We start from the raw sequence: 26,564 nt of genomic DNA on the forward strand, positions 1-26,564 counted from the left end.
AAAAACATATCAAATTGTGAAATATCAAAATATCCAGCTGAATCCCCCAACTAATAGAATACATGGTATGACATTGACCAATGAAATCATTACTTTGCATTTCTTGGTATTCTCCTTTCCCTTCTTTTTCAACTTCCCTCTTCTTCTTGTCGTCTTCCAACTTTTCCTACTCCCTCTTCTCCTCCATCTTGTACTCCCTCTTCTACCACCTTCTCTTTCTTGATATTCTTTCTTCCTCTCCTCCTTTTTCATCCTCTTGTCTTTATTGTTCTTCTTTTCATCAGAAGTGACGTGTTTAGAGCGAGGACGTGAGATCCAATCACAAGCTTTCACTCAAGCAGCATGTGTAGGAATGCTCTCTCACCCTCCTAGACTGTCAGATTACCAAACTTTTCATTGGACTCAGGAGTCAGAACACCACTGTCTGATATTGTGAATTTGATCATGTGCGAGTCACACACTTTCTACATGCGTACGCACGCAAGGATGATGTGGCTTATATTTTAAAATAGTTGTTGCCTTGCCTGTCCGTCTCTTCCAATTTGATCCGACACAGAGACAGAGGGGACAGGGCGACATGCACAGTCCATTAGGAAAGGATGAGCACTGAGGGTCAGTGTAGGGTAACCATGGTGACACGCAAAGTCCAGCTTTTAGCCCACATCCCAGAGACATCAAGTACATGACCATTTATACACCTATAAACACAAGCATGCTCTCAGACACACAAAAACACACACACACGCTCTGACAAAATGCATTAAAGTAGTCTGACAAGTGTGGAGCTGTCTTGTCTTGGGGGCAGAGGATTCAATCTAAGCACTGGAGCAGCCAGTACAGTGTCTTACCACAGTCTCCAGTTTGCTTTCTCTGTGTACGGCTCAACCATGATACACACTCATTTTCATCTAAATAACGTAATTGCACTTATATTTTGAATTCTGGCTCTGGACTAGAAGCTGCTTTTTTTTTCTCTAGGGGTCAAGGGATTCAATATGGGGGGGGGGGGGCAGGACTCAGAACCCTGATGCTGCACCACCTCTGCTGCACAAAGAGCTGCTAACCTGTTTATTCTAAGTTCAGCGAAGCTCGAGTCAGTACACAGAGCCCTGCACTGGAGATTCATATTGAACGTATCATTGCATTAAATTCAACGTTACACTTTCTTGAGCCCTTAACCGTACATATGCCAAGTGTTAAGAAGATGAGATGATTGTTCTCAACATATGTGAGCCACAGAGGGATAAAGGTTTCTGGAATTAGGTGATCGGTGCAGCTCTATGAAGAATAAACATAATTTTCTTGAATAATGATCCTAGTCGTCCTGTTGTCTTTTCTGTTCTTTATTCTCTCTTATCTTTGAGGGCTGGTTGCAGGCCACCACCTGAGCAGTATATAACAAGTGTGGATTCATGACTTAAAGATAATGATCCAATACACCACAGAATTTCCCATAAGGCTCTACTTGAACGCTCCAGCCCTTAACGCTCTTCATAATCTTGACTTGTATCGCTGCACTCTGTCGTACGCGGCAATAAAGATGCTATTTCTATGCGTGTCAACACTTGCTTCTGGAAAACAGCACCAGCAGTAGAATTTATAGATAATAATAGATGTTACTTAGCAGGAAGGAGTGAAGGTCAGAGCGTGCCGATAAAATTAAAAGTATGGAGCAGAATAGCTGTGTCAACCTTGTGCACAAACACAAAGAGCTGTCGAAACACATACACATGATCTCGTTTTCCCGCCTGCAGTATGTCGGCTGATTTTTATCGTTTTGCATTAAGGTGACAGTTAGCAGCTTCAAGGACGGCTCACTGTCCTTTCATATGAACACTAATGTGTATTTGTGCTTGTTGTAGCTTGTAGGGGTTATAGTATTAAGTCCAGGTGACAGGAGCAGACATAAACACACAGGCCTGGAAACAGGATCTGTTGTTAGTGAGGTAACTTCAGGCTATATAACGATGGTTCACTTCATACCCTGATAGCATCGCCATGGTAACTCATGCTTAACACCTAACCTGCTTCGGAGCAAGTTGTGTGTTAAAAGCCCCCCCTACCGAACAATCAGTTCCCTTGGTAAGATGTATGACCATCCAGAGGAAGTGCAGTGGATAGCAAGAGGGTCAGAGAAAGCCTTTGGCGTTTCCTGAAGACTTTTTATACGAACGACCCTCATTACTGCAGAGGGCCAGTTCCTCAGCAGGAGGTTACCCCTGTGTGGGAGGGCCCCCTGCCATCTTCTTATTTTCATATTTAAATTTTTCTTTTGGCTGCAGGCGGTGTCATTGTGCTTTCGTATAGTTACTGATATCAACCCACAACAGACTCATTTGAAGCGCTAAACCCGTGTACATATGACGGTCAGCCCTCTGACTGCTTTGAATTGGGTTTTTTAATTTTATTTTTTGTCAGACACCAGACCACGGTTGCTGACAAGAGAATATGTAAATAAAACTGTCATACACACCCATAAGTAAACATCTAAACTACACATTCATTAGATAAAATAAACACAAGTTAGTATAGATCTTCTCATGCTTTCATGAAGGGATAATGAAGTGAAGGGGAGCCTGTTAACTTAAGTATTCACATAGTTTATCTTGTCAGCAGTCCTTCCCACAGAAACCATTGTTTTTAGCCTGGACTGTGTGTGTACTTTCTTTGCATTTATCCACTTTATCCACAATTAGAAAAATATAATTATTATTATATTATGTTTTGTAGAATACACCCACGGCTACACAGTGTGAGGATTTGTGACTAAAAATACATGTGCAATCTGTAGAAGATATTCTGACTTTTTTAGCATTTGGAACTAAAAAGAACAAATTTATTATCAAGGAGTTTATATTATTTATACTGTTGATTCTCTACAGTGCAGCATATGCAAGTGATAATTTGCATTTGTGAATATGAATTATTATTTGGCACCGGAGTTGGAAAGATGCACATGTTCCCTGAGCGGCGACAAAAATACTTATTAGCAAATCAGTGAAGAAAACAGTGAGCTGCAGCTTCTCATTTTTAGCCAGCTCCGAGCGTCACTGTCGTCTGCAACAAACGTCATATCAGCCGTCACTGAGTAAACGGAGCTGTCGTCGGTTTGTGTGCTCTCAGCGAGCTGTTGTCAGTACTTGTCGAAGATAAGAGTCAAACCACCTCTCTGTAACAACCAACAGTGAACCGTTTCATCAGTTCCAACAGTTAGATTGACTCCCTCACTCCCTTTAGCAGTTCACTGTGCCAGTGTCAGCCCCCCCACCACTTCTCTATCCAATGTTGTACTCGGGGCTTCCAGAGAGCTGAGACTTGCCCGGGCCGTTAGTCACCGAGCAAAAAATGTGTCCTCGCATCATCAGATGAAACAGATATAAATTCTTGGAGCAGGGCGTCAAGCTGGAGTGACAGTCAGAGATATTTTTTCCCCACCCAGCGTATTTAATAAAATAGAATTCAGTTCACTGACGGTTTCTTTCTCTCTCTCTCTCTTTCTCCCTCAGAGTAAGAAGCACGCCAACAAGGTGCGTCTCTTCTACATGCTTCACCCAGAAGACGGAGGACCGCCGTCCAAGAGGCTGAGGCCAGATAACCCAGTATGCATCTCACTGAGTGTGTGCCTCTGTGTTTGTGTTGCATAACATACAGACATATTTAACTTGATTATAGTTTGTAAGATTCATTCATTCAGATATCTCCATCTGTTTTTCTGTTTGTCTTTTGGTTTGACCAAAGCTCATCCGATCGACTTCAGCCTTGTCAGGTGGATTTCAGTGCAGTGTCTTTTAGATTTATATTAAACTGCACCTGCTGGGTGACATCGAAGTGACATGACAGTGTAGCTTCGTCTGTGCCATGCACCAACAGGCACATTTTGAGCTGGCAAAAAAACTGTGAACTACTTGAGCTATACTTGAGATTTACCTGCTCTGCAGTGAAATCACTACATTGATGATGTTTGTGGAAGGAGAACTAATTGCACGCTGACATTTGGACTCAATTTGCAGCTAGTTGTCATTGATTTAGATCATTAAAAAAAACGAATCGACTCGACTCAGTCTAATCTTTAGATCGGCCTGTTCGTTCGTAAGCTTGCCCATTGCAGTCGAGTGCTCATGGGAACATTTGTGTACAATAATTCTCCCAAGAGACATTGTGCCTTAGCTGTGGTGTCTCTCTTGAGATGTTGGGGAGACAGATGCCCCAGGACTGCTTTATGTCTGACTATTGGGGGCTATGCCGAAGGAGGTTAGTGCTTTGCTAGTGTTTGTGTGTCTGTCTGCACGTATGTGTGTGTGTCTGTCTGTGAATGTGTATGTGTGGTGTAGACGGGCCATTATGTCTGTGTATTTCTAGGCTTCTAGGATCCTGTTCTGCAAATGGAGCAAATGCTGGGGTTGCAACTACAGATTTTTGACTTGCGTTTGTCAGTCGCTGAGTGTGTGTGTGTGTGTGTGTGTGTGTGTGTGTGTGTGTGTGTGTGTGTGTGTGTGTGTGTGTGTGTGTGTGTGTGTGTGTGTGTGTGCATTTTAGGATTGTACACTGTGTGCCCCATTCATCTGGTTTGGCTAAATCCCACTACACACAGACACACAGAGAATACATACATTACACAAGCTGAGGACACAGCTGGTGTAAGAATAGTTCATCAAACCAACTGACAAACCAAGCTGTGCCAGAAAGAGAGAGGGAAAGAGAGAGAGAGGAGGAGGGGAAAGAGATGGAGCCTCTCCCTAAAACAGTGCCACAGCCAAGACCTTAGGCCCTGGTGCAATTACCTCAGAGCAGCACTGACTCTCTGTCCCCCACTGACAGCAGATTCATAATCAAAACTAAGGCAATAAAACGTTTGCAACCATCCTCGATCTGGAAAATGTACAAGCAAAGTTAAGAGTTTACATTTTTTTGGTTTTCTTCAATTAAATCCTGCAGAGTTAAATCACAAAGACAGATCTGGATTAACAGTTTTTTTAAATGTTAAGACCCTGAACAACCAATGAGGTGAGCTGTTTTTCTCACATATTAACATTCATGGAGCTGTACTGGGTTACTGCTTTAGACCGGATGTTGAGAGATTGATATTGTTTGGGGTTTTTTTTATATCTTGACTTTGTTGTTTTATGTTTGACTGACCTGAACATCCCAGTGTCCGTGAATGAGATTGTCACTAGATTTTAACTATTCAAATGGTGGTGTCATCACCCACAGAAAAAATGAGATCAGTCCTGAATCGTCAGACATTAGGGTCTGGCTTATGTTCCATGTTGTTTGACCAGGTCTGAAGGCAAAAGTGTTTACAGCTGCTCCTAAAGGCCACAGATGTGTCAAAGTGGGCAGAGATATATGAGGAATCATGTAAATGTGGAGATAACAGAGCACATTTTTAGATACTGGCTCCTAGGCGACACATTTTTGTGTGCATAAGACTTGCACACAACAAAAGTTACAGAAATAGAAGTTGAAATTCTACGGTCTCACCTCTGCAAATGCAGACGCTGGCTGCAGGGTGAGAATTTCAGAGTGTTGCTTTTAGAGAGTTGCAGAAATTGTGGTTTGAGTTGTGTGGGTTTCCCATGCTGCTCGATCATCCAATTAACAGTTCGGATGAAGAAGCTCAAGCCAATTTCAAAATTAATATTAAAAATGAAGCATAAACATTTGTAAATCATCAAACTGAGCCACAAAAACTACAGCTGCCACCTCAAAACTGGACACACCTGAAATCTAACTATCATTTCATAACGTCAGAGTCTTGAAATTAGCACATGTTGGCTGATTCCTCGATTCAAATTGTACAAAAATAAATTTAAAAAGGTGAAAACGTGCGCGTGGTGCACACACTCGTGAAATAGGCATGTCAAAGGCACATGGGTTTACCGACACACTCAGACGCTGTAGAAATACACACACCTGCGTCTCCATCTGTCTCTCTAAGTGAATAAGACATGACTCAGCCCTCCTGGCTTTCACCTCATATGGGACACTGAACACACACACACACACACACACACACACACACACACACACACACACACACACACACACACACACACACACACACACACCTCATCTGCCACACTGTGACGCACCATAAGCGCCACAGCTAGCACTTTGCTCATAACCTTTCACACAGGGATGTGACATTGATTATCTGACAGTGCTGGAAAACCAATGTAAGAAGCTACAGTTCTCTAGAGATGAAAATTTTACCGTTCAATTTGCGGTAAACTTTTCTCTTTTTTTTTTTTTTTTTCCACCCTGGGGAGGTTTTGTACATCTTTTCTCTGAACTACATCTCAACGTTTTGCCCTTAAGTTGTCGGAGTGATTGACATGGTGCAGTCCAGTGGGAACAGCAGAGAGAGGGTTTTTTTTTGCCCAGTGAATGAAATGCCAGCGTCTACTCAGAGTAAAATGCCATGCCTTGAGGTTTGTGTGTTTGTGTGTGAAAGTGTTTGTCGCAGAACAAACAGAGAAAGTAGGTCATAAAGGTGCTCCCAGATGAAAGGGGAGGGAGCCTGATCCATTTTTCTTCCGTTATTCTCCACCCTGCTCTCTCTCTCTTTCTCCATCTCTCAATGTCTGCATTTTTCTATCTTCTCGAAAAGGGCAAGAGATAACAAGCATTTTTTCCAAAACCTCTAAAGCTTTATTTGCACTGTCGCTCCTTTTAATTTACAATTTACTTTCAGCGCTCCTTCAAACTAAAAAAAAAATGAGAGCGTATGTTTCCCCCTGTTCTGCTCCATGTGTATATTTAGCAATGTTTCACACAGCGTCTCGACACTGAGCGGAGGGAGAAGTGAGGAAGAGCGGAGAGAAAGCGAAACAGAAGGAGAGGAAGATAAACAGCTAATTAGGAGGCTATTGTTAGGCGCATGAGCGGGATGAAGCCACCCAAACAAGAAATATTCTGCGATACAGACATCACTGTCAGGTAGCGGATAAACAGGTGTACGTGCAGCATGTGCGCGCGCAAACTGAAACACCGTCAATTAGGTCACATGCAAATCCAGTCTCAATAGATGTGTGAGGTGCGACAGGTAGAGGCAGTGAAGAAGACTGAGGCAGGAATCAGCCGATTCAGATTATGGAGGAAGAACAGTGAGTCAGAGACGCCCTTAAAGTGGTTCAGTGGAGTGGCAGCTGTAATGAGCTGACAATTATTCACACGTCAGTCACCCACTTGCGCTCGAGACTGTTTAAAAACTTTCCATGCACAGTCACTAAAATCCCTCGTGTAACATCTGTCACCGAGCAGCAGGATCTGCATCGTCTTCCCCCTTCAAGTACGTCTCTGTGTTTCAGTCCCATCTCTGCCTTGTATACTTCTCAGTGGGTTCTGACAGGTGAGATCAGTGCAGGCTGCCACAGAGCATCATCTCAGCCTCTTTGTCCTCATTAAAAAAAAAAAAACTGTGGCGTTGTGGGACAATATTTGCCTCCGCTTGATTTTCCACATCCTTGTACAACAAGATTTGGGGAGGACGAGATCTCAAGAGTGTTTTAGACGGAAGAGGAGAAGCAGAAAATAGGAGGCGAAGGGCAAAGTGGAGGTAAAGAACAATACAGGACGAGTAGGGAAGGAGACAAGAGGAGTAGCAGGAAGTAAACTTTGGAGAGGAGGTGGAATAGAATGACGGGCAAATATAGGCGAGAGAGGGACGAGTGAAGGAGTGTATAAAGCCTTTTACCTGAGAAGAGGAGGCATTTTGTCTCCTGATCGTGAATAGGGTTGGGGATTGTTTGGATTTTTCCAATACCAAATTAATACTTTCAAACGGTTCTGGTGCCTAAACGATGTCAGAACTGTTACATTCTACTTACAAAAAGCAAAAAACCATAAAAACTTTTTTTAGACTACAATTTGGAAGATAAAGTTAAAGTATTCATATATTCAATTGTCCTGGCCACCACTAGGGTCAGGTACATGGACACTGCCAGCTGATGTGTTTGGTATCCTGAGATCATGCAAACACAGTGCATCCCTGTGCTTTCAAATATATCCCACATGTCATCATTTCCTGTTTCCTCCCTCTGGACAGAATTGTTTTTAAACGTTTACTGCACGTCCAGGTTTTGGAATCCTTTCGATTGTTTAGCTTAATGGATTTTTTGTGGTTGTGGATTTTGAGGTAGCTAGTAGCAAAGTGTAGGCCTACTTCCAGAGTTAATTGTAATGTTAACTAGGCTTGTGTGGTGATTGTTTTGTTGCCTGTAAGCAGAGAAACTATTTCAACATAGCTGAGGCACCGCGATTGGGTCTGGTCAGTCCCGGCCAAGAAGGAACCAGATTTCTGTAACCTATTAATGAATAAAGACTGAATTGAGATAATTCGTATTTTGGCTTTACATTCAAACACATTAAGATTTTAAAAATATATCCACACACTTTCTTTCTAGTCTTTCTTTGACTTCATTACACAATTTTTTCATGCGCTAATACAGCAGAATGAAGACTGGTTTTGGGAGTGAGGGAGTTTAGGAGAGTTAAGAGCGAACCTTTACCATGACAGCAGGGACAGACACGGGGGAGGAGAGGAGGCGAGGCGGGAGAGGGGGAGGAGGACAGGGGGTGGCGAGGGCCTGCCAATACAGATAAATATTTCATCCCACAACACACAGAGTTACTGAGACTGGTGCCCAGAGGGTGAGGGAGGACGCAGGAGGGGGGGCAGAGAGAGGAAAAAAGGCTGAGAGAGAGGGAAGGGACGAAAAAAGCGAAGAGAAGGAGTGAGTGAGAAAAAGAGAGAGAAGAGAGAGAGAGATCGGACAGCTGAGAGACAAAGCTAAGCCTGGAAGGTAAAGGTGTCCTTAACTCTCACATCCACTGTCCATGATGCTAACCAGGGCTGACATCACACACACACACACACACACACACACAGAGATATGATGTCGCAAACACTTTTCTATTAATGTCCTCTCTCTCCACCGAATACTGGGGTTGCTCTCCAACTCGATTTGACACCTGGAGTAGAGAGAGCGCTGGTGTGAATAGAAATAAAAAAAGAAAAACAGGGAGAGATAACGGAGGTGCGCAAGCAAAGAGAAAGAGAGAATTAAAGGCTGGGTGAGCAGACAGTGAAAAGGTGGGGGTTCACTGTGAGCAGCAAGAAGAAGAAAAGAAACTGAGAAAAGAAGCTGTGAAAGAGTTTAAGGTTTCACTGAAAAAAACAAATAAGACAGAAATGTATCTGATCCATTGTTTTTGTATTTTCTGCTTTCCTTATTTTTATATATTCAAGTATGTGGGCTACCTCACATTACAGCTATATGTGTGTGTATATATATATATAATATTTTGTTTCAAAGCCAGGGACATAAATATGGTAAATGGACTTTATTTATACAGAGCTTTTCCAGTCTTATCGACCACTCAATACACTTACGGTGCAAGTCACATTCACACAGCGCTTTCTTTTTTTTTTAAATCACACACCATTCACACACCGTCGGCACAGCTGCCAGGGGCTGTTTGGGCTTCGGTAACTTCACATTGACACTTCAGAATGCAGACTGGAGAAGCCCCGGATGGAACCACCACCTTTCAGGGTTAAAAGGTCTCCTGAGCCACAGCTGCCTGCAACAACCTCCACTTCTGTAACAAGGCTGGCCACAAACATTTTGAGCCAGGCAGCCGAGGCATAAACACAAAGCTGATATTTTGGCCTGAATTTCAGACGTTTAGGTCAACGTCTATTGGTCTTTAGTTACTGGAATTACTGGAATTTTCATAAAATAACTGGTTCAGTGTAATTTTCCTGATGTGCACCAAGTATTTTTCAATATATTGATGGGTTAAACCAAACAGAAGCAGCTAGAGAGATGGAATATATGGAGGAGGAATATTGTTGTGTGTCCTTTTGTCTATTTGCATGTGTGAGCGTGTGTGTTTGTGGATTTGTGTCAATCAAGCAGTTGTTCTTATTGTTTGCATTCCCCTCCTCTGTGGGGAGCGGCACTCCTCATTAGTAATGAACCAGCAGCAGAGAAAAGGGCCAAGCCACGATCTGAGCCCAGATAGAGAAGATGAATATTTGATCTGCTCTCTCTTTGCTTTTGTGTAAGTGTGTGTGTCTCTGTGCATCAGAAAGACACAACGCCCAGCAGGGTCAGCCCAAAGAGGACATCTTTCCATTTCTCTTCTCCCCCTGCCTCCCCGCTTTCCTTTTCTCACCTTCACCTCGCCCCGTGTCTTTTTTCCACATCATTCCCCTTCTTCGCCACAAATCTCTTTCCTTTCCACCTCCCTTACCCTCTCCTCCCCCTTGGTCTATTTTCTCTCATGACACCTTCCCCCTCTGCTGCTCTCTTTTACCATGTCTCCCTCTTCCCTGCTTCTAGGACTGTGCAGAAACAGAGGTGGACAGGAACAAGTGCTGTACCTTGTGTAACATGTTCTTCACGTCCGCCATCGTGGCCCAGTCACACTACCAGGGTAAAACCCACGCCAAGAGAGTGCGCCTGGTGCTGGGGGAGCCGCCCACCCTACCCACAGGCATGACCAGCCCCACAAACACAGGTATCTGCTACATTCTGCCCCTTTTGCAGGTTAAACTCACAATCAAACAAGCACTGTTGAAGCCAAAATTCTCAAACTGCTTTCAGACACACTGAAGTACGAGAATTTAGAGGTTGACAGAGGAAGTATTTGAGAATTCAAAAACTAGGAGAAAACACATCTCTCATGATAGAAAAAAAGTGCAAGAGAAGTAGAAAAAGCCAACGAAAAATATCAACTTGGAAAGGCAACAAGATAAAAGAGCTTTTGACAATAAGGGCAGACGCCAGTGTTGATGTGCTGTAAACAAAAACATGAGATTTATACATCAGGCTCCAGCTCTCTCGTCTGACTGTTCGGGACATTTTGCTGCAGTTGTTACGTTCCTCATACCTCACAGCATCTACAGAAGTCAAGGGTGTCAGTTGGTGCCTGTTGAGCTTTTGGAACCAAAGAGAATAACTATAGTCAGACTTGACAGGCTTAACCCCCTAATGAGAATGTGGTGATCAACTCTTTCAGCCCTATTGATAACCAATACCTCTATGGGATTCCAATCTTGATCTTTGCTCACAGAGCTTGTTCTCACTTAAGATGTGTGATTAACACTCACCTCCGCCTGCACACGCCGGTGTAATCCATACATACACTTTTAAATGACAAGTATCTGCACTGGGAGCTGTTCTTAGTTCAAAGCATATATTTTTTATCTGAAGTGAATTTGGAAAGCTTTAGTCATGCTTCAGTCAAAACGTCTAGCCCGTGTAGAAATGCTAACATGCCCAAGGTGCAAGAAGTAACTTTGAATGTGAAGCATTTCATTTACAAAGGTCTAGTTATTAAAAAAAGAAATATCCTTAACGAATCAAGACATACTCAGACTGATTTTTGTCCATGCTCATGATTGTTTAAGTTTAGCGTTTCGTAAGTGTCTGCTGGTGAGTCATCTCCAGGGAAGCTTTACATAATGTGATTCAAATTGGATTCACAGTGAAAATTCAAAGAGCTATAAACGCACAATTGCTACAAAATGGAGTGTTATAATCAAGCCCCTGAGTGACTTTTCCCAAACTTTGGCCTACTTTGGAAAAGTGTCACTTCTGCGCAGCCGTTGCCGTGGAGTTTTTGTGGTTTTGTGACAGAGGGACCTGGAGGAAAAGAAACAAGAGAGCGAGAACAAGGAGAGAGAAAAGAGTGACCTGGGAGAGAAGAGAAGGAGATTTCAGGAGCGATTAAAGTCAAAAGTAGCCTTCATGATCACTCTGAGATGAGCGCACCGCACAAGATGCACAGCCGAGCTGACAGGCTTGCGCGCGCAGGCACAGAAACACAAAATGCACACACAACCATCGGGAATATACATAAGCAGGATGACTGATGCAAGCATATTCACATGGACACTAGAGAAACACTTTTACACACTACTCTGTGAGGAGACAGAAAGCACAGGTGGTGGAGGAGCCCTCCAGAGGTGGAGAGCTGAGACTCTACTTTTGTTCCCTCCACTTTCGCACATCACACACAGACGCACACCACCACCTCCTTATACCGCTCACACACACACAGTCACACACACGCTGTCACGCACACTGCCTGTGAAAAACACTTACTTCTGCTCCAATGTGCAGAGATCACAGTCATGAGAGGAGAAAATACATCAGAGGATAAGTCACTTGTTGTCACGTGTTGTCCCACAGAGCTGTCAGAGCTCACGAACTTCCCTCTTGCGAACACACACACACACACACACACACACACACACACACACACACACACACACACACACACACACACACCTTTGAAATTAACAGCGGCAAATGAAATGACAGCTAAAGAATCACGGGGGTTGGAGTTTGGTAAGTGAGATGATGTAGAGGCGAAAGCAAACAAGCAGCGGGGAAAGTGAGTAGGTGTGGTTGGTGAGATGAGCCGAGTCACAGCCATAGATACAGTAACTATGTGAACGGAGCCATTAAGGTATGAGCAACCAATCAGCTCATAGGCCTTAGGCCAATTCTACACAGACGCACACACAAAAAAAAAACACACCGCGGGTCACTGGTCAACAATCCACATGATGCTTCAGTTGTTACCAGAGAGCTGATGTTTGTTGTGAAAGAACAGATATGACTCATTTCAACTTAAAAGCTTGTGTGAGTGGGCTTTTGTGTGAGTGGTATGAAATATCTAAAGGTGCGATATTGTTACTGTGTATAGTCGGTGTAACTCTAGAGTCATTGACACATTGTAGATGAAAATCGGCACATTGGGCTTGCCATCTGGCATTGTAAGGTTTCGTGCAGTCTGGCTGTGGACCAACCCCCCCCCCGTGTTCAAACAAACAGTTTGAGCTGCGAGGATTTCTTTGGTACGCTTACTGTACCTTACACACACACACACACACACACACACACACACACACACACACACACACACACACAGCCTATGCTGGAGCTTCATTCATCCACACGCAGGCCTTCACACATTTCTCTAGGGTGTATTATAGATTCAATCTGCCACCCAAACACCCACACGCCCGCACAAACAGACGTACAACAAGCACGCCATCGTGCCGGCATGAGCCACAGACCGTGTCCTGTGGACATGTCAGTGGCTGTTGGCTATTAATGGGCAATCGCCATGGTAACCGGCTTCATGTCACAAGTAGCAGGTCACCTGGAGAGGAGGAACAACAAAATAGGGAAGGAGATGAGAGGTGGAGCAGACAGTCGGGGGTGGAATGGAATGAGGAGAAATGGAAATGAGGGGCAAAAATAGGTGAAAGAGAAGGATGGTTAGCAAGCTATTTACCTGAAGAGAGGAAGAGGAAAGGAGAGGATTTATGCTCCACTCATGTGACCTGCAACAATCGTTGGTTCTTTGCTCTTGGTCTTGATTAGTACGATATAAAACCTAAAGCTGTGAAATGTGTGAAATCATGTATTTAAAATTCCTTGTGTCTGTGAGAACATTGACATCTGGACAAATGACTGCAAGACATTTTAATGTCTCTTCTTAATTCCCTCCAGATTCCTCCCCTTCCACACCACTGCCCCCAGACCCCGCCGTGTGCCCACCTCCTTCCCCAGCCCTGCCCTGGCCTGCAGCGGTGGTTGGTGGAAACGGTGGGAGAGAGGCGGGGAAGTACTGCTGCCTGTGCGGAGCCTGGTTCAACAACCCGCTGATGGCCCAGCAGCACTACGAGGGCAAGAAGCACCGCAGGAACGCAGCCAGGGCACGTCTGCTGGAGCAGCTAGCGGGCAGCCTGGATGCCACGGAGAGCACAGGTCAGCCTCTTGGCCCCCGAGCCCGACACAAGTGCCAAGTGAAAGGCAGCAGGGTTGTTACAACTTTATACGAGGAAAGACGATAAGGGGGGATCACACAAGATCTGAGGCACTGAGGGTGGACTGAAGTTTTCATATGCCTTTCAATGTGGTGTACATTTCACAGGTTTATACTGAGGTAAGCCACCCCACTTATTTACAGATACAATTAGTACCATCAGATTAGCTTCAAATATTTACTCAAGTAGTGTCCCACATCTGTCTTTGAAATAAGCCTTTGAATTTAATTGTATAATATCAGTTGTGGCTGTGAAGGAGCTTTGCCAAGTTGGAGAAAATTGCTCAAGTGACATGACCCAGAATTTTTGTTTTGGGCTTAGAAGCCATTATTAGAAAGCCTACATTAGAAACTTGATGTGTAGTTTGAAAGACGAAGGCAATGTTCCAGCTAATGTGGGGCCAAAATAAAGACTATCAAGTTGCGTTTTTGTAATTGGAGGAGCTGGGGCGTTTGGAGCTTGACCCACACTAGAGACGGCAGAGACTAAGACAGGCTCTCTGCTGAATCCACTGTCAAGGAATTTTTGGCCATCCTTACACATTACATTTGTACACCATTAGGAGACTAGAGTCTGTCTAATTCCACACGTACTCCTTTCTATTCAAAGCAATACCCAAGGTCAGGTTATAGATAAAGGGCCAACCAGCAGTACATTGTAGCATCTATGCTCATAGACTATCATATCTAATTCAGATGACCTAGAGAGAGGCACCAACTCCAACTCTTTTGCTTATTTCACCAGTGGAAAGAAGTAAGGACACAATGTGATTTGTGTATGCATACTTTAGGTTTAATTATCCCATAGGATGAGAACACCTGCATGCAACAGAGAGTGATGGCAATTCTAGCCCAATATATTGGGATATTGTGTGAGACATCTTCAGACTTGGCGGTGACAATTGCTCATGTTACTATGTTGGCGTTGGTATATTGTTGCACCTTCTGGTCTCCTTGATGCATCAAGTCAACATTAAACTCTTCTATGTAAGACATCAGCTGCTGCCTGAGTTCTCCTTCCACCAGATTCCAGAACACATCCACTCTGAGCAGCTTTTTTAAAAACCATTCTTAAAACCAACGAAGGAGAGTAAACGCAGCGTTTCAACAGAAACACTGCTTATTCACTTTAAACATGATGACATAATGCGTTGCCGCACTGAATGAGGTTCAGTTGCGTTGCATTGCTTTTAATGCACAGGCATATGGGACAAGACCACCATCAAGCATTTACATGAGGCAAAGATGTTGACTGGGTGAATAATCGCAAGAGTCACACTTAGTTACAAGCCAGTAAAATGAAAGAGTTAGCTCATCCATCAACCCCCTTTAAAATGCGTCTCTCCCTAATTAACTGTGTCTCAGTCCAAGTGAAAGTTTGACTCATCTTCCTCCTCACCTGTTTGTCAGTCCAACCTTTCCTTGTGAGTCTTTGGGTTCACGGTGAGGACTGTGACCCCGGAGTCAACTAAGGTCTCAGCAGTCTCCTCATATTACAGTATAGGTCTCACACTTGTTAGTGAGAGCATTACTGTGTGTAAAAGTGTCAAAGTTACGTAACCTCTGCTGGCATGTAACCATAATTAAGAGAAAGTACACCCCTAATTGGCATTACATTGCACACCGATATGTCTGGTGAGGGATTAAAGACGAGTCCAAAACAGCTGTTGTGGCACAGGAGGTAGAGTGGGTTATCCACTAACCAGGTCGGTGGTTTGATCCTTACCACCTCCAATCAGCATTCCAAAGTTAAGACACAGATTTCCCCTGATGACTGAGCTCACAGAACATGCTGTGTTATAAAAAGTGCTGTGTATAGCAGGCTGTGTGAATGCAACTTATATTGTAAAGCACAAGATAAAACTGGAAAAAAATCTGAATGAATACAGTCAATTTACTAAGAGTAGGAAGGCACTGTTCACAAGTTCATTTCTGGCAGTAGGATGTTCTAATGAAACTATTAATAGTATTTGGTACAGAAAGTCTGTTTCCCTTTCTTGTCCCTACGAGAGATTTTGTCTAATATCATATAACAGTGCTGCCAAACTCACATGTGCACGAGTGCCACACAACACCTCGACTGCACACACGCACGTTTTTGACATACTTGTTCCACACACAAACACAGACGGGTGCAGCACACACATGCAAATCCTCCGTGAGCCGAAGCCGTGCCGTTCTCTGTGTGCTCAAGGTGCCATGACACAAACCATTATCTCAAGAAGCCAATCATATTAAAAGCATGAGTCATGTTGCCGCCTTCACTGGCTCAGAGGCTTAAAGGGGTGTCATGTTGAATATCGTCCTCCATGCAAACACTGTGACCCAGATCCCACAACCTCAGCAGGGTTTTTTTGGGGACGTGGGGGGGGGGTGAATTTGACTGCAAATCTCAGCAGCTCTGAAATGTGAATATATGGAAGTAATATATTTAGAAGTTGGATTTTTCTTCTCGTTTAATCCAAGATCTTTCCACTCAGCGAGGAGTGATGATGCTCTACTGCAGAACTCACCCATCTTCCTTCAAGGGCGACCAACTGGTCTACGATTCCTAAGTGAGCTCGCTGCTGACACGTTCTATCATATGTGCCATCAATCAAGTGTTCGTTCCAGCGCCTTTGGTTGGAAACACTTTGTTCATCACAGTACAGCTCCATTGTCAGTACTAGTTTGTTGTGCGACTAGAGACGTTTCCGTAGGTGCAAAATTCTCGCATCTTTTATCGCCACGTCAGGTGTGAAGTCACAGGTGAGCTGGGTGTACGGGGGAGTTGAGGGCGAGGTGGCAGCTGAGAAAAGAGAGAGGGAAGGAGGAGAACAGTCTTTTCCTTAATCTGTTTTCTCTTTGCATTCAGTTTCTATTTTCCATCACACATTTCTCACTGCTGCTCTTTTCTCTGTGTGCGCGTGTGTGTCGTGCACCATAAAGGGCTACGATCTCTTGTCATGTCTCATCTGTCATCCTCATTAGCTCCCCATGAGACACAGGTGAATTATTAACAAACCAATATTCCCCCTCTCTCTAAACTATGGCTACACAGTCTGCTTCGCTGTGTTGTCCGGTTGTGTCTGGTTCTATTGATGACACTGACTTTTACCTGTACTTTATTTGTCTTTGTCTTTCTATCCTCTGCCCCTCCCTCTAACTCTCTCACCAAAATGTATCACAAAATCCCCCTGACATTTTTATCGTCAACGTTTTCTTACTCTTGGATTTTTCTGGTGTAATTACGTAGACAGGGCACAGGGGAGAACGTCGTTATTTTCCATGGAGCCAGACGAAACCCTTGGAGATGGATTACAGACAAGGGCGAGTAGAGTGGGGGGTGGCTACTGCAATGGTTGTAGCCCGACTGACTCTGTTGTGTCTTTACATAAATCACAACAGGGGTAGAAACCCCTTAAGACAGAGCCGGTGCATTGTCTCTTCTCTCTGGAGACTCAGCAGAGAGTCAGAGGCAGTGAGATAAGTGTCTACAATTGTAGTGTGTGTGTGTGTGTGTGTGTGTGTGTGTGTGTGTGTGTGGTGTGTGGTGTGTGAGGACCCAAGAGAGGGTGAAGTACCAAAGCAGAGAAAATTGTGTGTAATTGATTGCGGTGCCTGAGTTGGGAGACAGAGCTGACCTCCTCTCCCATGAGACAGTACTCACTGTGGCACAGTTGCACACGCAAGCCCACACCCACACACACACACACCCCGACATAATGTAGGCAGTGTAGATCCATGAACATAGTAGCCACTAATGAACTAGGTCCGGTTTTGAGACTCAACATGTTTTGAATGCCAACTGAAATGTGTCTATAAGATCAGTGTCACCATTATTAATTAGATATTCTTTGATTTCAGTGAGTTCCTCTCATGGAGCTCTCATGGCTCACTGGTTTGGTTTAACGACCTGTAAATAAAGGTTTCTTTCACCAGTGAACGATATCCTCCCTGGAGAGTTGGTGGAGACCAAACACAGAGCTGAAATACAGTGACTATTAGACTTGCATTCATCACATCATGGGAAACATAACATAAATAGCATTGTCTTCACTCATGGTGTAAATAAACATAAATAAACATGTTCCCCAAGTCTACTTACAGTAAAGTGGCAAAAAAGGTTTTATTGTGTAGATGCTGATGAAATATAAATGGTTAACAAATGTTTATATTTCTCAAACTAAGGTATATTTTCAGTCCCAGAACTCATATTGGCACTGCTGGTATCAAGCATGTTCAACTACCATCAAGAATTATTCATTATTGGAGGATAAGCAACATAGTTCTCCCCTGTGCCCTGAAAATCTGGTAATTTATGTTATAGCAGCAGCTCAGAGATATTTTCTGTGGAATATATTTTTTTTGTCTAAAACAGATGGTCTTTCCGATTCCTGTCAGATTCGTTAGAAAACTAATTAGTCTCTCTAAGTTTGTTGCTTGGTAAAGCTCCACTTGGACTGATGCTCACCCTCTCTCTTCTTTGTTAGTTGTGATATATTCCTGCGAGACGTAGAGTCGAGCTTTTGCTGCAGGTTTTGATTGCATCTCAATGGGCTTCTGTTTGGATCCCATTCCTTTAGAATCTTGCAGAGCGCATGATAAACTAATGGTGCACCACAGCACAAAGGCTCTGTGGGTAGTGTGCACTCTGTGAACTATTATCCTCCACGGTGAATAAAATTACAAATGAATACCTTACACTGACATTCTCGGTTACAGTCTGCCCCATAGGAAAGAGGCAGAAAATAGGAGGAAACAACCCTGAAATTACCCATTTGTAAGTTGATGTTCATCTGTGGTTGTAACAATGTGCTTTAAGCCTCATGTCCTCCCTCTGCGATTATGAGGCATCGCCACCATTTAACCAGCAATTCACAATGGTGAGGGCTGACCACTACCTGACAAACCCCAATAGAAGGGGTTAGAGCTCAGCGGGGGAGAGAACGGAAGGAGTCGTGAACATCACAATGCGAATGGATCATTAATATACGATTCTGAAACCACAGGAAGATGTACAAATTTATTTTTTGTAATAGACAATCATTTTGTAGCTCTTTTATTACTTTTTGGGAAAAGCGTTGATGCTTCTTCATACCAGGGGTGCTACCCATTGCCAGGAGTCACTATACAAGAGCCAGGACCAGCTCCACACCCACTGCCTTAGCTCATCCCCTCTTTTCTCACCCCCTCGTTTCTGTCTCCCTGGCATCTTTTTGTGTAATTAACAAGGCTTAGAACTCCCTCGTGAGCTCGTGCTCACCAAATAAAAAACCCCCAGTCACAACTGTGCCTTGCGTGCTGTCGCTCATCTTGCACACACACTTTTCCTGCATGCAATTAACACATGCAGGAAAAGTGCCCACACAGTTTCTTTGCTCGGCTCATACAGGGCACCGAGTGGTCTGATGCCAGAGCTGCTTTATTAACAAAACACGGATGTATGTGCATGTGGCCGTGTTTGTGTATTGTGTGTTCAAAGGGTTGGAACAGACTCACATATTCTGGCACGGACACAAACTGCAGCATATTGTACATCAGCGTTACTCGGCCAGGCAGCAGGGAGGTGACATCAATCAGGCTAAAAGCAGGGAAGCTGCCTTTGTGTGCACACTGCGCACACATACACACATGGCACATAAAACCCAATCGCGTACACAAGAATAGACTTCTTTGTGTAATCCTCGCAGCGGAAGAGAGACAAGGGAAGAGAATGAGAGAGACTTATCACTCCTTTCTTTTCCAAATCACCTCTTCTTCAATTAATAGCTTTTCATTAGGAGAGAACAGATGTAATGACATTTTAGTTCGAGAGGACGTATTTTTTTCTACCATCCACACACAGACAGAGAGACACAGACCTACTGATTATCTCGTAATAGATGCAAAATACCAACGTTTAAGTGAAAGCGGTGCTTACTGCAGGCGACCGGTTCAGTCGTGGCTTGTAAATGACTACTTGTCCTTAATCACCCCTGAAACAGACAGAGCAGCTCTGTCTGATAACAGGGAGTAGATAAGGCACATTATGCAGCTCCGGCCCCGGCGTAAATGACCTCCTAACAATATTACAACTTCATCTCCCAACATACTTCACCAATTACTGCCGCAGAAGGTCAAAAGGTGATGGAACACGCAGACGACTCATAGATCTCAAAGACGGTAATGACTGCAGAGGAAAGGGCACCAACACACAAGAGAGGACACCTGAATCAAGACGCAACGCACACCCACAATCACACCTTCACAACTTTCTAATAAAAGATCACAAACGGGCTATTAAGTTAACTAGTTAACTAAAGTTCTGGGCACTACCTCCACCCTACCTTCATCCATTCCTCCTGTTACCCTCATCCTTCTTCCCTCTTCTCAACCCTCATCCATTCATCTTCCCTCCTACATCCCTGCCCCTCATCCTTTCATCCTCCTTCCCCCAACTTCATCCTCCCACCTTCATCCTTTCATCCTCCTTCGATCAACCCTTCATTCTCCTCCCCTATTTCTACCTTAATCCATTCATCCTTCTTCCCTCATCTCAATCCACATCCATTCAACTTCCTTACCTCAACACTACCCTCATCCCTTCATCCTCCTCCCCCACCCTCATCCATGCATCTTCTCTCCCTCATCCCTACCCTCATTCCTCCATTCTCCTTCCCTCATCACTACCCGGTTCTCTCCATCCATCATCCGCATCCATTTATCAGACTTCCTTCATACCTACCCACACCACTTTATCCTCTCTTCCTTCATCCCTTGTTATTCAGTTTGGTGGATACATGCATGTTTTGTTCTAGGTGCTGTCACCAGTGCACCCTCCCAGACCAGTCAGAGACGCATCTTCCCCTCATCCACTTGCACTAAATGGCCATTCATTTTACATTGACTAAATCATTTCCATTGAAACATTTAAAAACCATATTGTTGTGGTGTGGTCCTTGCAGGTGAAATAAACCTTAACAGTCGGGTTTGTTCGTCACTGATCTGAGTAAAGTTCTGCAGTGACACTTCTACACTGAGCCAAATGTGACAAAAATAGCACTTTATTTCATCTGTGACAGAATCCACAGCCAATTATGTCTTGTTGCTGCCTGCCATACCCTCATTGACACAGAGCATTTCCTCTGCCTTTGGAAGAAAAGCACAGTTTTAAAATCACATGTGAAAGCAGATGTTTTTTAGGGGGTGGACACATGTCATGCTTTCTATGGTCATTAAACCTCAGCATGCATTTGGATGAGTCCTACAAAGTGACAACTCATTATCCCCAACATACATCTTTCTCCTCTCCATCTTTTTTTATACACATCTTACTTTTCTCCGGAAATTTCCTTTCACTCATTCCGTCTACCAACCCCCACCCCACCCCTCGAACGCACTTCACCCCTCAGTATCTCCATCCTCATCCATCTATTTTTGGGTGTTCATCTCGACCACCTGCAAACCCTCTAATTAGTTCACATCTGTGTCTGAGCCGCACCATTTCAAGCAGCGCACATTCACCAATACAATACAAATGCGCGTGCATAGACAGCCCTAGAGTGTTGCACTATTCTTTCTTACCCCCCTGCATCCTAATTCTTCTCACCCTCTTAAAAACCACCTTCACACTCACACACACACTAGAAGAAAGAAAAAGGCAGTGATCTAAGGATCTCAAAATATAACTGGCTTTCTGCTAATAATTCGTCTGATCAAATGCACTCTAATTAGGAAAATTACTCTGCACTTTGCTGTGTAAAAATAAGACTGTTATTTAGTGTCTGTTCAGTTTCTTATTGTTGCTCATGTTGGCCTCAGTGTCACAGCTGCTGCTGCTGCTGATGACAGCTTCAAAGAGTTTTTATTAACCATGCTATTATGAGAGTGCCGTCACGGTAACTACTGTACCTGTGTGTCTGTCTCTCTCCAGGGCTGCGCAGTAGTTACTCCTGCAGCGTCTGCAGTGTCGTCCTCAACTCCATCGAACAGTACCACGCACACCTCCAGGGCTCCAAGCACCAGAACAAGTGAGTACAACAATGATGGACGAAGGGATGATCAATCAAACCCTAGGAAAGAGAGACAGTTTGTAACTTTTTACGAAACAGACATTCTAACAATCTGGTCCGCTCACAAGCCAGGTGTACAGGGGTGTGACAGTAGGTGGTCTGAGAGAAGCCGGGTAAAGTGTGTGATCTTTTCACCATTTTTATCTCCCGGCAACTTAAAGGTACAGTGTGTAGAATTTTGTGATATCTAGTATTGAAAATGCATGTTACAGCTGAACACCCCTCACCTCAACCTCTCCTTCCAAACATGAAAAAGAATCTGTGGTAGCCTTTAATTGTCATAAAAAATCAAAAGGTGTTTAGTTTGTCCAGTCTGGACTAATGTAAAAAACATGGCGGCCTCCGTAGAGATGACCCCCTCGATGTAAATATAAAGTATTTAAATATAAAGAGCCTTTTCTGGGGTAAAGAAAACTACAATTCATATATAATTTAGATGAAATGAACTAGTAAAAACATCATGAGGATTATTCTACATTAAATTTCTGCTAATAGATCCCTTTCACCTAAATCTTAGACACTGGATCTTTAAGCTGGCAGCTTTAATAATTTTGAGCAGCCTTAACAACTGTATTTTAGAAGGAAGCCATTGCTAGTGCTTTCATTTGTATTTTACAAACAGGCCAGTAAGGGTGTTGTAAAAGAGGAAGACCTAATTAGCCTGATTTTATATGAATCCTTTAATGTCAGGACCCCTGTGCTGGAGGGCCTGGGTCACACAGGGTAAAGTGGAATAGTGGCCATTAGGGGCCAGTGACATATGATGTTACACCATGCAGAGGTTTCCAATGTCATTTGTCTGCCGGTGTACATTTATTTGATAGGGACAGTGCTCATTGATCAATAGACAAAATACTGGAAATGAGCCACAGTTGGCTGTATAGGCTAAATTTAGTCCCAAGCTGCACACCTATAATATATATAAATATCTACAGTACAAAGCACACCATCCATTGTACAGCAAACTCATGATTTACACTACACATAAAAAAAACGTACAAGTATAAGACGGCTTCACTATGCAATACAACTTGAAGTAGAAATAAAATTTGAAATTCAGTAGATGAAATTCAAATTGCAAATATGCATTAAGCATGTAAAGAGATGTGGAGTAGCCTGGGGCAGCATAATGGAAACAGGGTTATTTATTATAGAGCACAATCAGGTTTGGACATTTTCACCACTGAGTTTAAAGAATGTAATCACAGCCAATGTTTCCACCAGCAGGAAGAAAGTGTGATGGACCCATTACATTTCATGCATTTACAATGGGGTGGCTGTGAGCATGGTTACAGGCAGAGTAGTCATGTGTGTCTGTGTGTGTCTATACTGTGCATGTATTAGTCTCTTTCTATTTAAAGTGACATAAGGGAAATTAAGTGTGTTATGGAGAGTCTGATAAAAGGCTGCTTGAGGATGTAATTGTGTTGCCGAGGCTGTTTCTTGTTCCCTTTTTGTCTTTTTTTAAGAGTTGTGTCTCCTCAGCTGAAACAGTCGTATTTATCCACCCTGGAGCAAAACTTGTCAGGGCTGCACACACACACACCGAACTTCTGCAAACAAGTTAACTCTGAGACAGAGAGTGGTGGGTGTATTGTGAAAAACACAACAGCAACAACAAGGATGAGAAATGCAGAGAGGGAAGGAGGAGGAGACAAAAACAGAAAGTAAATTAAAAATCATGGGAAGGGTGATGCAGACTTTGCTTGTGCTGTATATACCGCAGGAAATATTGATAGGAATAATAATGTCATAGTGATGTCATTTATACCACATAATGACGAATGATTGGTCAAGCTAAGCTGCAGATCGTGTCTCTAATGTTATTGGTTGCAAAAGCTCCCATTTTGCTTATCATATGATGATATGTGATGGGGAAAAGATGTTCTGGTCAATATAAGCTGTGGATTGTCTCTGCAGATTATTATTTGTTTAGACATCTGGAGATAACTACCCATGAAATAATCCCACCAAGTTCAGCTAAAGATTTTGTACGTGTGCGTGCACACCATTCATGACGAGAAAAGTATCAAGACTCATTATTTGTTGAGATTTCCAAACTTTTAGAAGTTAGGGTCTGTATCTTAAAATAAGTCAGATCACTGCACTAAGCTCACTGGACGACAATCCTACTGAACAAGGATAAATCAGGTGATTTATATCGGCAGATCTAGTTTTAAAGGTGTTTTGATTTGTGCCACTAAATAACTTCAGATACATTACAGATATAAACTAACAAATAAAATGTATGTACATGACTGGCACTAAAGCTGGAGATGAGGCACAGAGGTGAGAGTGTGGTTAGGGCACACTGTAATTCACTGAAGGGAACATTTAGTGAGTGAGAGTGGTATCATTCTCTTCAGAAAGCTTTAGTGCGTCTGTAGAGGTGCGGAGGTAACAGCTTATGTCAGTGCAAGATAAATGGAAGGTGGCTTGATAATAAAAGGTCCTGGATGCTGATTTCTTTCCACAGAATCTGGCAGGTGGAGGTTCCATATGTAACTCCATCATTATGTTATATTCCATTTCTAGGTGAAACTTAAGGTCACAGAATTGATGTTTGCAGTGTCCGAGGCAATTTCCATTGGAATTCACTTATTCTGTGTCAGCTTGGATCAGTGCATCAGTGTAATTTTAGAACATCTCTGCACACAAGCTGTAAACCAAGGGAAAACTGGAGGCTCACAAATCTCCCCCTTCTGTTAGTTTTACTGTCACAGAGCGGAAAAGAGGGCAGACACACTGAGGTCAGAGTAAGCAAGACTAATAGACACAAGAGACAGTGCTGTATACACCACAGACAGAGAGACAGATGGGAAGTGAGATGCAGAGAGACAGGGAGACATATAGAGTTTAAGAAAGAGGCACAAATGGCCAGAGATAGACTGGGATACAATCGATAAGGACAAACAGACGGGCACGACGAGATGTAGTAGTGCATGTAGACACAGGATGTATTTGAGACAGAAAGCAGGAGAAAGCGAAAACAAAACAACACCAGAGAGAAAACCATCCTCACATTGTCCAGAGGAAGAACCAGAGAGATGAAGAGCAGATGTGAAGAGGCAGCTGAGGTGAGGCCAGTGTTGCTGACAGCTGCAGGGCTGTGCTGCTCAGGATGCAGAGGACGGATTGATGGATGGAGGGAGGACTGTGAGGGACAGGCGCAGAGGTGCAAGGAGGTGTTAGAGAGAGATCTGTGAAGAGAATAAAAGGAAGTCCCCCCTCGACCTGTTTACTCAGGGTTACGGGTAGTGGTCCGAAGTGAAAGAAGTGTGGTGCTGAAGTGTGCTTCACTCTTATGTCAGAGCAGTGACGTGTGCACAGGGATTTTCACAGGGAGAGGACAGAAACTGATGTGTTGTTGGCGACACCTTAAAAGAATCCTTTTTTTCTTAAGTTCAGATAAGGTGAACAACCTTATGATGCATTATAGAATAAAATAATATATCATAAAATAGTTGTGAGGTATGAGTTGGAAAATATCTCGACAGCCACACCAATGCAGAATGCAAATGTTATTATTCTGATGTTGACTTTTTTTTCTCAGATGTTACCACTATTGGTTTTCTGAAATCGTATTTTCAATAAACACGTTTTTTTGAAAGATAAACAGAAAATAGCTACACTTTCATACAGTATACTGGGAATAAGTGCTGAAGCATTTCTGTGACTAATGATGTAAGACTCATGTTTAAAATCTAGTTATATATACATATGTATTCATGTTTATATGTAGTATACTAGCAGAATAGTATTTTTATCATTTGCTTGACTAAACGTGGAACTTCCTATTCTTTATTTCAATACTGCAGTATTAAGGATTGTGGTTATCTCCCTGAAGCAGCGTCTGCAGGATTGCATACAGACTTTGTGCGTTAGGTGTGAAAAAGTCCACGAGAGAGCCCTCACAGCACGAGCGGTTTTACAGTGCGCTGCCCTGAGAGCTCGCAGACTCACAGCGGATGTGAAGTGTGTGAATGAACACTGGTTCTGGAAGTAAAGCTTTGCCAGCTCAGTTGCGCTGTGGTATCGATCCTCTGGGAAACAGAACAAGAACAAAGGTTCCATCTCATCGACCTCATTTCCTCTGCCTTCACCCAGTCACTCAGGTGAAACATAATACATGAGTGTTTGTAAAAGACTATCTCTCTCTCACATGCATACACTCCACCTATTCGTACCACAACGTGCATTATATTTCATCCTTTGGCACATTGTAGTAGTATGTGGACATCATAAGCACATGTCACTATTCTACTGACATGCAAGTGGATCAACAACACACACACAGTATCACTGCATCACAAATATGAGACTAAAGAACAGTTCCAAAGTGGAAAAATCACTTTCTAGAAATAGAAAAACTGCTCGTTCCTCCAAGTTTAAAAGTAAGAGCATGTACTAACTCATATATAGTTGCTTGTATGTTAATGTGCATAAAAGTAGAAATGTGTGTGAGTACTTATGGAAGAAGAGGTTATGAAGATTATTTAAATCTCTGGGTTGTTACAGGGTGGATGCTGCTTAGGAAAAGTGACGTAGCATCTTCCACCCTAACTTGGTGTGTGTGTTCATATGTATTTTTGTGTGTGTTTTACGAGTGTACTTTCACACTCAGGATGAGCTTTGGCTTGTGTAAGGAGCTTTCTGGAGGAGACTGAGGCACGGCTGACA

General features: G+C 43.3%; 1 protein-coding gene and 1 long non-coding RNA gene across 3 annotated transcripts in view; one reads left to right on the forward strand and one right to left on the reverse strand.

The window, feature by feature from the left end:
• The window catches only part of LOC109634756 (uncharacterized), an 87,673-nt gene that overhangs the window by 21,889 nt on the left and 39,220 nt on the right, over positions 1–26,564 (reverse strand). The window contains exons 3-4 of one of the 2 annotated variants that reach the window (XR_002203080.2): positions 21,724–21,884; positions 15,728–16,639 (exon numbers count right to left, since the gene is read on the reverse strand). This is a non-coding gene — a long non-coding RNA (uncharacterized lncRNA). Of the gene's footprint in view, positions 1–15,727; positions 16,640–21,723; positions 21,885–26,564 lie in introns of those variants that run through there. The other variant, XR_011246095.1, reaches the window with a different exon arrangement.
• The window catches only part of LOC109634734 (zinc finger matrin-type protein 4), a 50,656-nt gene that overhangs the window by 16,549 nt on the left and 7,543 nt on the right, over positions 1–26,564 (forward strand). Inside the window, exons 3-6 of the mRNA XM_020095429.2 lie at positions 3,507–3,599; positions 10,350–10,527; positions 13,536–13,793; positions 21,746–21,842. Of these exons, the coding sequence (XP_019950988.1) occupies positions 3,507–3,599; positions 10,350–10,527; positions 13,536–13,793; positions 21,746–21,842 (626 nt within the window). The remainder of the gene's footprint in view (positions 1–3,506; positions 3,600–10,349; positions 10,528–13,535; positions 13,794–21,745; positions 21,843–26,564) is intronic.

The sequence above is a fragment of the Paralichthys olivaceus genome, chromosome 14 (assembly GCF_024713975.1).
Source record: "Paralichthys olivaceus isolate ysfri-2021 chromosome 14, ASM2471397v2, whole genome shotgun sequence".
In the NCBI taxonomy this organism is placed as follows: domain Eukaryota; kingdom Metazoa; phylum Chordata; class Actinopteri; order Pleuronectiformes; family Paralichthyidae; genus Paralichthys; species Paralichthys olivaceus.